At 53.6% G+C, this 11,990-nt stretch overlaps 1 protein-coding gene across 4 annotated transcripts in view; it reads right to left on the bottom strand.

Moving 5' to 3' along the window:
• Positions 1-1,097: 1,097 nt before the first annotated feature.
• The window catches only part of Kiaa1755 (KIAA1755 ortholog), a 33,232-nt gene continuing 22,339 nt past the window's right edge, over positions 1,098-11,990 (bottom strand). For all 4 annotated transcript variants that reach the window (XM_085832682.1, XM_021156917.3, XM_021156915.3 and 1 more), the window contains 6 exons: positions 10,794-10,892; positions 9,788-9,936; positions 8,296-8,434; positions 6,228-6,350; positions 5,421-5,633; positions 1,098-2,001 (listed from right to left, as the gene is read on the bottom strand). In XM_085832682.1, coding sequence (XP_085688808.1) covers positions 1,300-2,001; positions 5,421-5,633; positions 6,228-6,350; positions 8,296-8,434; positions 9,788-9,936; positions 10,794-10,892 — 1,425 coding nt within the window. In that variant the 3' untranslated portion in view covers positions 1,098-1,299. The remainder of the gene's footprint in view (positions 2,002-5,420; positions 5,634-6,227; positions 6,351-8,295; positions 8,435-9,787; positions 9,937-10,793; positions 10,893-11,990) is intronic.

Below are 11,990 nucleotides of genomic sequence, written 5' to 3'. Positions count from 1 at the left end.
CCACCTAGAAAACATGGAGCAGGTGGCCCCAGTACAGCCTTCAGCCTCCCCCCCCCCAGGCTCAGAGCCTGGTTTTAGTGTGTCTATAGAGGGGGTGCCAGTCCCTGGGCATCCTTCCTTACAATCACCTTCACTGGTGGGTCTGAAGCAGGCAGACCTCAGGCTGTGCTTAGAGAAATCCACAGTCTTAGAGAAGATCCTTGAAGCTGTGTGGGGCTGAGATGTCTCCTGAGGCACCTCATCCTCCCAAGCATTGTTCAGGCTTTCTCTATCCTTGTCTCATCCTCACTGGTGGCAGAATAGCTATCCTACTCTTCTCTCAGGGCTTGGAAAGTCAGCTGGGGCTGCCAGGAGGCCATCTCAGAAGTGAAGACTGATTTAGAGCCCTGTGAATAGTTCCAGTATGTCAGTGCTTAAAGGTGGCACTAGGGGGCGCTATGCAGTCCTGTAAAAAGCTAGGTGCTGTAGCTCTAATCGTCTTTGTCCATTGTACCCACCCTCACCAGTTTTCAAAGTCTGTACCACCCCCTCCACCATTTCCCCTGATGATTCAGCACAGCTGGCACTGAAAGTGGGACTTGGAGATGAGGTAACACTCCCTGGGGTGTCGATGGACCGCAAGGACAAGATTCGGTGTGGTTCTTTGAGTCTGAGCTGGGGACCCTGGTCCCTGGGGAGAACTCTGCATCAACCAGTTTCTTCCCCTCCAGGTTGCTGCCCTTGCCCACCAGAGCCAGCTCCTGGGAGTATGCCTGCTGTGATGCTCCACCTCAGACGGGCGTCTCAAGAGTCCAGCTGTTGTCCTTGCTGTCTCCTGACTGGCCTCAGCTGGATGGAACTTGCCTGACAAATGCCCTTAAATTCCCTCCCTCTGCCTATCCTCCTCCTGGTGGCTCCTGGGGTCACTGCCAAATGCTAAGTCCTTGTCTTAGGGTCCGTTAATCTGGGGCTCAAGACAAGAGGCCCCGCCCACTACTTTGTTATCCAAGTGAGTGGCAGTTTGGGCTGCCTAAGGACAATTCCTTGACAAGGTGACCCTGGCCAGCTTTGCCGTAGAAGACTCTGCAGTCTCAACCCTCAATAAAAAAAAAAAAAAATCTCCTTTTATTGAGTCTGGATTCTAATTCCCACACGCACTGTTCAGTGTGGGTAACAATCCATTGTCTTGGAGCTTTCTGGAGCCAGAAGGTGGTCTTAATATTGCACCATGGCCATGTTTGATGGGGTGGCATGGGCTCTGAAGATCCCTCTGTCAATCCTGTCACAGCCCCCAGAGCTGGTGTGGTGGCTCAGGTCCAGTTAGAGGGACGCAGGAGGACTTGTGTGGGGTGAGTCCTCCAGGGATGTCTGTGATCCTGTCCCTTCTGAGGAAAAGCTTCCCCCAGTCGGACGGGAGGCCTTGCTCTGCTTGGGAAGGTGGGGCCAGGAGAAGAGGGAGGCAAGGAGCCGCTCCAGGGTGGGATCGGGGAGCTTGGGGGTGCCCCTGACTTCCTCAGTGTCCCCAGACTGGCCAGGTTCTGGGGACAGCAGGCCTGCCCACATGTTTCTGCTCTGCTCCCCTTGAGGGGTCCGGGGAGACCGCTGGGATTTGAACACACGATCCACAGCCAGAGAGTCCTGTAGAGACCTGTCCCATTTGGAACCCACTTCTCTAGGCAGACCCTGACCCTTAGCCACTGGCTTGCTTCGGTCTATGAGTGCCACTTGGGTAGCTGGAACCTCTGGGCATGGGCAGTAGGCTAGTGCCTTCTTCAGCAAGCTCTGGATCTCCTGGTGCCGCTCCTGGGCCTCTTCCCACACCTCCTGGCCCAGGCCAGGCTGGCTCAGGGAGGCCACCTGGAGCTTCATGGCCAGGAGTTTCTCCGTCTGGAACTCAGAAGCCAGGCGCTTCAGGTAGCAGTGGAGACGGAGGTGCAACTGGTCCCCAGGGCTGGCCTTCACGGCCTTGCCCAGGCTGAGCTGGGTCAGCAGGTTCTGGCAGTCCATGTGGAACCGGGACATCTAAGGACAGGAAGAGAAAGGGAGGTGGGGGCTCTGGAAAGATGATGCATCTCTGAGCAGTGGCTTTTGAGACAGTGTGGCTGAGTGAACTAGCATGCATCTGACAACAATCTGCTCACCGTGAGGACCACTACCTCCTTTCCTGTGGGCTCCATGGGGATGCCCACCCTCCTGCAAGTAGCCTCTAGTAACCCCGGGCTCTTCAGGCCCCTTCTAACAGATCCACAGACCAGCAGGGCATACTGTCAATCAAGAGCTCCAGAAATGACCAGGAAAACCCTCTTTAGACTGAGCGCCGGGATGGGGAGAGGGTTCAGTGGGTAATGTGTCTGCAGCACAAGTCTGAGGACCTGAGTTCAAATCCCCAGAACCCATGTAAGGCTGCCGGGTGGAGCTTACAACTGAAATCTCAGTGCCCATGATGTGGGATGGGAGGCTGAGGCAGAACAACCCCGCCCACCAGTTCTAGGGCCAGCTAGCCCAGTATGCTTGGGGGCAAATGACAAGACAAACATTTTTTTGTTTCAAAAATTGTGGAAGTCAAGAACCTGAGGTCTGACCTCCAAAGGCACAAGGGTGGCACACACACACACACACACACAAACTGAGTATAGACTGTCCTGGCCACTCAGAAAGTCAAGGCTAGAAGATGATACATTCAAAGCCTTCGTGGGCTATAGAGCGAGTTCAAATCTAGCCTGGGCAACTTAAGAAGAGTCTGTCTCCAAATGAAAAGGGGTGTGACTTGGTGGTAGAGCATTTCCCTACCTGGCTTGAGACTTTAGCTTTAATTCTTAGCCTGGGGGCCGGGGAAGCTGAGACACTGAGGACCGTCCCTAATACATCCCAAGTATCACCTGTTTGCCCGGTTCCACGAGTGTCCTGTGTTCCTACTATGAGCTGGTTTACAGCCCATTTCACAAAGTGGGAAACTGAGGCTCAATGCACCAAAACCACTTGCCCCAAGTCATGCTATGAGGCAAGGAGGGGCTGGAGTCCCATCCCAGATCTGGTCTGCCCCTACAGTTCTGTTCTCTGCACCCATAGAAAAGCTGGTTCAGGTAAGGATGGGCGGTCAGTCCAGCAGTCCCCACAGCCCGTACACCAGCTGGGCCTCTGTCCGTCATGTGATTCTGCCTTTTCCTGACACCCCCCCTCATCCTACCCCCATAACCCTCTGGCTTGCTACAGTAGCTCATGCAAAGGATAATCTCTCCATTTATTTAGGGCCGACAGCAAGCCACTGGCCAGGGGATAGCAGAACCATTTGCTGCGAGGAGGCGTCTTTATGTGTGTGGATCAGGGGAGCTTGTCTTTAGATAAATGGCTTCATATTCACGGTAGCATTCAAAACTCACGGCATCATAAATCTCCCTTAGCGGTGAATCAAGTTAGGATTATTTAGGGCAGGAGGTCCAGTGCCTGGGCACCCCACCTGGGCAGAGTCCTGTCTGTGGCTCCATCCTCTCAGCCAAGTCTGACAGTCACGGCCAGTGACTCAGACACCATATCCAACTCCTCAGTCACACAGAGGAGCAGTCAGAGCACTGGTGTGTCCAGCCTTGATCAAACCGCCAGTGGTGGACAGGGGGACAGTCAGGCCTTCCCCCTTCCACGATGCTGTTCCAACCTGGAGGAGTGCTACCTTTTCTCGGGCCCAGGCTGCCTTCTTCTCTCTTCCTCCTTTTGGCCCAAGTCAGGTTGACTCTCTATGAACACCAAGTATGCTCCGCAGCCTCAGGGAACTCACAACCCATAGGGCACATCAGGGACAAGCGAGTGACACGCTGCAGGGTTATATCAGGTCCTTGGGAGCACTGTGAAGCTATAGCATGGGAGGTATAGCAATCTGGACAGGCCTCAGCTTCACCAGCCAAGGAAAAGCTTTCCAGGCGCTAGGAATAGCAGGCTCAAAAGCTGCAGTGCTAGGGAGTTTGGTTGATTTGGGGGGAAGGTCTCAGGGAGGAAGTGGGCAGCAATCACTGGGCAGAGAGAGGCTTCCAGATGCCCTTGACGCGAGATACATTGCTCTGGGGGGTTCCTTGCATCTACTCTGCTTTTCTGTCTTAAAAATAATAATAATTTTACTTTTCACAAGAGAGTATCTTGCCTGCATGAATGTCTGTGCATCGAGTGCACGCCCAGCGCCCAGGGAAGCCAGAGAGTGTGTTGCATTCCCTGGAAATGGGAGTTATGGCCCTTTGTGAGCCATTATGTGGATGCTGGGAATCAAGCCTGAGTCTTCTTAGAAGAGCAACCAGTGCTCACAACCACTGAGCCTTCTTTCTCTTCAGCTCTAATTTGCTTCTCCTACCATCCGGCTGGGAATACATTCAAGCCCAAGGTCTGGGTTTGAATTGCAGGCCTGCCACCTGCCAGCTGTGTGGCTTTGGGTGAGTCGTCTAACCTCTCTGTTTTCAGCATAGGGTTGGTGTGACAATGATTGGCACAGAGGCTGGCACCAGGAACCCAACATCAGCACTAGCCACTTTTATTATCAACAGAAGCGGAGGCTCAGAGCAGTGGGGGCAGCAGTGGTGCTTTCTCGGCCTATATGGGCACAGGTGGCCCATGTCTCTGGGTTCCGGACTTTGCTCTCCCATGTTCTCCATGGCAGGGGAGGGGGAGGGTGTCCCTTCACTGCCACTGTTGACATCTGCCTGCTTTGTCCCTAACCCGAGGAGACAGAGAAGCCCTGTCCTCCGGGTCCCCAGGCATGCGTGAGTTGTCTGGGTCCCTCCTACTGTCCTCTGAAGCCTCCCTATGTTCCAATCTGTCCCTTCATACCCAGCCAGCCAACAGCTGGGGCGAGGTCAAGCTCCACCCACGCCCTGTCCCTCTTGGCAAGTTCAAGGGGCAGCTGAGGGCATAAGGCAGCCATGTGGCTTCCTGTCTAGCTGGGTCCCAGCCCTCCCAGCCTGCTTTTTTGGTTTATAGACCTCAGTTTTTCCATTAGAAAAATGGGGGTGGTGATGGTGGTTATGTGGACTTAGGAGGTGAAACTCGGACGTCAAATCCTACTCAGCCACTGCTCAGTCCTACCTCAGTAGCTGACCTTTTTCTGAGCCTTGGTTTCCTCACCTGTAAATTGGGCGCAATGCAGGTGGCCCTGAGTCACCCACAGGTGTGAACTCACCCACAGGTGTGAAGAACTCACTCACAGGTGTACACTCAGGCTGCTGTCCCTTCTGACTTAAACACTTCCGCCCACACCATGCCTACTTAGATAAGGATACCTGCTGCCATTCTGCCTCTCTTGGAGAAGGACCCAGGCACGCCCCATGTCACACCTCTCCCCTCTCACCACTGTGGGCATGGCTCTCACAAGGTGCCTAGTGTTGTGTCCAGACCTCCCTGACCCTGTGCCACCCCAGCGGGAGGGTGGAGCTTTGTGCGGATGGCCCAGGAGGCACACTTACCTTCCTTCTGAAGCGGTGGAGATGGAGCAGGGTCTCCAGGTCAGTGCGCTGCCTCTCAGCGGCCATGTAGAAGTGTGTCAGCCTAGCTTGGAAGGCCTGCTGGGTGGAGGCGAAGGCCACCAGGTCTGGGAGCCCCGTCTCACCTGCTCCTTCCTCTGCAGCTCCCAGCTGGGCCGCCTGCTTGGACAGGTCAAGGCCCTGGCGGTACTGGGCCTGAGAAGGAAAAGAACATTCAACTCCTACCTGAGGATCCACCCAGCAGTCAGGAGTCTCCATGGACCACGAGCCTCAGTTTCCCTAGCTACAAAGCTCAGCCCACGGCCAAAGGTTAACACAGGAGTTGTCACACACCCAACACACACATCCCAGCCTTTGCCCGGGAAGTTCACAGTCTTTGGGAAGTTTCTGTGACATTCATGCCTGGGTCAGAGGCTTCGATCCCCAACAGCCCTCTCTGCTGTGTCCAGGCTAGCTCCATCCTCCAGTGTCCGGAGTTCTCTGAGAGCTGTGACAGCCCAAGGCCTCCTGTGTCATCACAAATGTGATATCCCGTCTTTCTATGCTGACCCAGCAAGCTTAGGTTTGGGCCTCGGAACCTGCATTTTGAGAAACCACCAGGGATTCTGACTTCTTGGTACTAGGTCTTGGAGGACTTCCTGGAGGAGGCAGAACCTAAGGTGGTGGCTCTGTGGTCCAGGCTGCTCCCTGCTGCTCCTGGAATCTCCCTTGCATTTTCCCATCCCTGCATCCAGGACCTACCTGACCCCACCCCAATGCCCTCTTGGCAACTTGGGTCTTGGAACATACCGCAACCTGCAGGAAGAAATCCTCAAACTCTGCGTGGACTTTCTCTACTGTCTCTGCACATACATGTACAGGAGCGAGAGCCTGCAGACTCTGGCTGCCTTCTCCCACCATCCAGTCACTGACCTGGGCAGAAGACAATGGTTAAAGTGTGATGTGGGGTAAGGAGCCGCATTAGGCTACCTGCTTACTTTATTGTGTGTAGATACATGTATGTGTGTGTGTGTGTGTGTGTGTGTATGTGTGTGTATATGTATATGTGTATGTGTGTATGCTTATGTATGTGTGTATATGTGTGTGTATACGTGTGTATGTGTGTATATGTGTGTGCATGTGTGCATATGTGCATATGTGTGTGTATGTGTATGTGTGTGTATATGTGTGTATGTGTATGTATGTGTGGATGTGTGTGTATATGTGTATATGTGTGTGTGTGTCATATGTGTGTATATGTGTGGATGTGTGTGTATATGTGTATATGTGTGTATGGATGTGTATATGTGTGTATGTGTGTATATGTGTGCATGTGTGGGTATGCATATGTGGGTACACTTGTATATGGAGGTTAGATGTCAACCTAGGTTGCTCCCTTAGGAGCTGCCCACCATTTATTTATTTATTTATCCATTCATTCATTCATTTATTTATTTATTTCTGATACAGGGTCCCTCACTGGGCTCTGGGGTTCACCAATTAGGCTAGGCCTGGCTGGCCAGTGAGCCCCGAGAGTCTCGGCCTGTGCTGCCTCGGTACTGAGGTTACGAACGCACAGCAGTACACCCAGTGTTTTATGTAGCTTCTGTGGACCAAACTCAGGACCGTGTACCTGTGGTAAAGCACTTCACTGACTGAGCCTTCTCCCTGACCCTTGACCTCTTGAGGGGCCCAAGACTTCTTGTCCTCAGCCAGTCATGGGCCTGGATGGAAATCCCAGTAATGACCTCACTCAGCTCAACACAGAGGGGCTATGGTTCTGAGTGCCCTGACCCTGGGAGACCCTCTGTCTGTATGGTTGTGGGAGGAAGCCAAGATGGCGTGAGGTCACAGGAAGGTAAAACTTGAGTCAGTCTGATCACTTACAGTCACCTGATCATAAAAGGTTGGTCTCTGGGGATGAGTTCTCTGTCTTAGGGGTATATAACTGGGTCTGGAGAAACCCCTGCCAGTGGCAGAGAGTCTCCCAAGAACTCACTGACGCCCTTGGCTTCAGTTTATGGGTGGTAATGGATAGGAATGAACAGTCACTGAGGGACGGATGATAAAAAGGTCCTCTGACGCTGTGATGGTTATGATGTGTGTCTGAACATGACAGAGTATAGAATCAGCTAGGAGACTAGCCCCTCAGGCTTATCTTGATTTGGGTGATTGAAGTGGGAGACACGCCCACTGTGGGTGGCACCATTCCCTGGCTGGGATGCTGGGCCGTGTATATTCCAATTATGGATGTGATATGACCAGCCATTTCAAGGTCTTTGTCTTCCCCACCATGACACACCCTTGAACTGTGAGCCAGAATAAACTCCCTCTGGTTGCTTTTGCCAGGGTATTTCCTCATAGTGATAGGAAAAGAAAATGAGGTATTCTTGCTCTGGGGGCACTGACAAGCTCCTACAAACTTACAAAATTCAAGGTTAGAAATGAGAGTGCAGAGGCTTGAGCAGTCAGGTGACCTGGGGGTGCCCAGCCAGGAGGACCTGGCCCAAGGCAGAGACAGCTGTGTTGATTTTAGGTAACCCCTAAGTGAAGGGTTACCAGCAGCTCCAGGCTCAGACTCCAGATGTGCAACCACAGTGGGCAGCATATGCCAGCCCTGGATTCCCCATGTGTGGTGGGGAATCCTCAAAGCTCCTTTGTCACTGATAAGAGACCATGCTGGAAGACAAGGATATTCACAAGTACACTAGTCTGGGGCACACACACAGCCAGTGCTCAATAAATGCAGCCCCTGTGACTGTATCTTAATCACTGGTTGAATGCATGTTTTCTGCCTTGCCCCAAACACCAAGGCCTGCCAGCGTGATATGTTAACTGCAGAACATAGTGAGCCCTGTAAAAATGCCATCCCCTTCACCTCGTGGATGGCAGTCTCCAGGTGGCCCAGGCGGACTCGGAGCTCCAGCCTTCGGAGGAGCTGATTGGACGCAGTGACCAAGTCATGAAGCTGACCATCCACAAGGTTGTACAGGGCAGCAGCCTCGGTCAGATGGCTCCTGGGACAGGGAAGAGGGTGAAAAAGATGTTCTTCTCTGTGCTCTCATCAGGCAAGTGCCTGCCCTCCTAATCTGTGGCCACAGCTGGGCTGCCAGCCACTGACTTACTGTGTGACCTAGAGCAGGTCCCTAGCCTTCTCTGGGCCTCAGTGGCAAACCTGAGGGTGCCACAGGAACTGAAATGATTCTTCTCCTTTTTGGTGGAGTATTAAGCTGGGTAGTCTGAACCTCAGCTCTGCTAACTGCTAGCGTGGGTCCTTGTGCAACATCACCACTTCGGGGGGGTCTCTGGCTCCCCATCCGAAAAGTGGGGATAGTAACAGAACTCACTTCCTGGAGTGGCTGTGAGCAGCGAGTGATCTGAGCAGGGGCTTCCAGAAGCTCAGAGCTCACAGTCCACTCCAGGCCGGCATGAGGCCCTCCCTGACTATGAAGCTTTCTAGTGCTGCTTCCGGGGGTTCTGGCCAGCCAGGGGACCTTGCACCTTCCCTCTGTCATGAGAAACATTCAAGGGAGTGTCAGGCCCAGGAGGCTGGGTGGCGCTTACCCATTTGCAACATGCTATCTTCCTGACCTCCATTCTGCAGGGAACAGGTGCAGAGAGGTAGCAGCTGTAACCAGCGATGGTCTTTTGTCTCGGATAGAGACTCAGGGTCAAAGGCTGGTTTCAAATTCCTATGTAGCCAAGAATGGCATTGAACCTAGGGCCCACCTGCCCTGCAAGGCATTTTTAAATTGGCCAAAGCCAGAGGACCTAAAGCAGCTAGTGAGGGGACTTCTCCCATGGCGGTGCTTGGTGAAGGGAGAAACCTGGAGTCTCCCATCCCGTCCTGGGAGCCGGTTTTCAGACAAAGATGATGGAAGGAAAGGTGCCTTTTCAAGGGACCCCAGTCACGGATCCGACATTCATCAGAAAAAAGTCCAAAACTCCTGAAGGAGTGGGGAGCCACAAGGACTGCAGGGATGAGCACAGAACAGCAAAGCGCCGCGGTGAGCATGGGCCCACAGCGCCCCCTGGTGGAACTGCAGGTCAAAGGTCTGGAGGGACCTCAGGTAGTCAAGATGGGCTGGGTAAAGCAGGTGAGGCAGGGACATGGTGGGTAACAACAAGACATTGTGAGGGGCAGGAGATGGAAAAGGGAGAGGTCCGTGTGTGGAGCGGGGAGACAAGAGCGGAAGTCCTTCAATGCCTGTCTCTGGCTAAAGATGAAGGAGGGGCTGGTGAGGTTATCCCCAAGGTTCAGAGGGTAAGGAGGTGGCTTCCCTAGCCTCACCCTACGCATTCTCTTCACAGGGTGGCCCCACTCCTGAACTCTAACTGGGAATGAAGGAGGGGAGACTGGGTGTCTATACCTGACATCGGGGTTAGCATTTAGCCCGCTGGCCTCTTGCTGCAAGCTGGCCAGAGCAGTTCCACCTTCCCTCTGGAGAGCCAGCAGGCCCGGGTCCCTCAGCACCGTCTCCATCAGCTCCTTGGACTTGCTCAGGCACCTGGTAGCCTCCTGCCAACAGAGGGAGGTGTCCTGAGGCCCAATCTCCTCTCACCACCTTCCAGGGATCCCCACAGGGAGAGAGCCTGACTTTCCCAGCTGAGTCCAAGCATCTCCATCTGTCCTTCAATCTCTAACACATCTGAAGCTACCGCCCTCCTATCACCATGGTAACCTCACTGGTCCTAGCTCCCTCTTCTCTCTGGAACACCCATCCCAGACTCTTGGTTGAGCTCTCTGATGCTCTCTGGTTTTCCCTGTAGCCAAAAAAAAAAAAAAAAAAAAAAAGACAACAAAGGGTGTACCCCATGATCCCCTGCTTCAAACTCCCAGCTCCTGGGCCCATCTCTCAGAGATGTGGTTCTTAGCCTGCCCCTAACTCTGCTCCACAGACATGCAGCTACCCTCTGCCTCACGGTTGTTGCACATGCTTGCTCTCTGCCTGGAGGCCACTCACCCGCCTTGCTCCTCTCACTCAATCTTACCTTTACAACATCTGACACAACTGGTACTGTCTTCCTTCCCTCCCCCACCCCACTCTTTCCTTTTCAGCATAGGGTTTCAGGCATGCTAGGCAATTATTCTCACCACTGATCTATATCCCCAATCCCTCATAACTACCTTTTAAATGGCCACTCTGCCACTGTACCCTGACCCTTATCAGGGCACAGGCAGGCAAGCCAGTTCCTCAGGCTGGGTCCCCAGAGCAGGGTGCATGGTGCATGGTGGATACCCAAGAACTATTGGCTAAAAACTAGTGAGTGAAAAGCAGAGTGCCCCTCGCCAGGTGTCCCTTTCCCCTCATGCGCTCTTGGTACTTAGAGCCTGAGGTGTGCTGGTAGCTTCCCCACCCTGCATTCCAGGTTTACCTGCACCCCACCAGGGGGGTCACCCTTCTCAAACTCTTGGATGGAAGCCTGCAGCAGGGAGGAGGCCTGGCGAAGGTCAGTGAGGAACGGGTCCAGTTTCTGCAGGGATGGGAGCCAGAGCGGAGCTCAGCCTGAGGGAACCGAGAGGAGAGGCCTTTCCCTGGGGGACTGTGGAAGGGACCAGGCGGTGCTTCTAGTACTTACACTACATCAGAACCATCAGGAGAGCTGGTGAAAGTGCCCCTCCCCCATGCCCCAGTCTTCCTCTCACCTCTATCCTACCCCTCACCCCACAGATGTGCCAATGCTCTGGGGCAGTCTGAGAACATCTACCAAGTCTCCAAGCCACAGTGCCACTACTGCAAGTCACTGTGGTCTGCAGTGGGGGAACAGGAGCCAGAGGAGAAAGAGGGCAGGCCTGAGCTGTCCACCGACCCCGGGGGTCTTTGCAAAAGGGGTAGGATGGAGGTGTGAGGGTGGGCTAGAGAAACGCCCTTGGCCCAGTTGAGCCATTGGCTAGCTGTGAGATCGCATACAACCTCTCTGGGCCTCCCTGTACTTCTGGGAGGTGAGAACTACAGTACATATTTTACAGCAGGATGAAGGGTTGATGGACTAATTTGTGACAGAATTGAGTACAGAGCCCAGAGCTTGCCAGAATCATGATCACCATCAGTTTTACACTCTGGATCACCCAGTGAGATTCCCCTTAAAGGGACAGCCTGAAAGTTGAAGTTCAAAGGTCATGGGGTTAATGGAAGGCCTCTGGAGAGGGAACCTGGAGCCCGGGAGCAGGGCATGCCACTGAAAAAACGAGTAGACGCTGTTCCCCTCTCCGTATTCAGGCGGGTGATTCCAGGACACCGAGGCCAGGATGCCCAAAACCCTGTGCTAAGTGTCCTGTAGAACCTTGCACATTTCCTGGGGACTACAAATTGGCTGGCAATGACTCAGGTACCTGATGCCAGTAGAAGCCTGCAGAGGGCCCCAGGCATCAATGCCTCCCTCCCCCACCTCCATATTTTGTTTCTTTCTTTCTTTAGTTTTTATTGGGAGAGGGGTGTGCACACCATTCTCCCTCTCTCTGTCTGTTTTTCTATCATGTGTGTGTGTGTTTGTGTGTGTGGTGTGTGTGTGCATGCATGTGTGTGTGTATGTGTGTGTGTGTGAGAGAGAGAGAGTGTGTGGTGTGTGTGT

The sequence above is a fragment of the Mus caroli genome, unplaced genomic scaffold, assembly GCF_978045245.1.
Source record: "Mus caroli unplaced genomic scaffold, Mus_caroli_1 scaffold_2, whole genome shotgun sequence".
Lineage (NCBI taxonomy): Eukaryota > Metazoa > Chordata > Mammalia > Rodentia > Muridae > Mus > Mus caroli.
The sequence above is the reverse complement of the archived record's forward strand: the minus strand, read 5'-3'. Positions and strand labels throughout refer to the sequence as shown.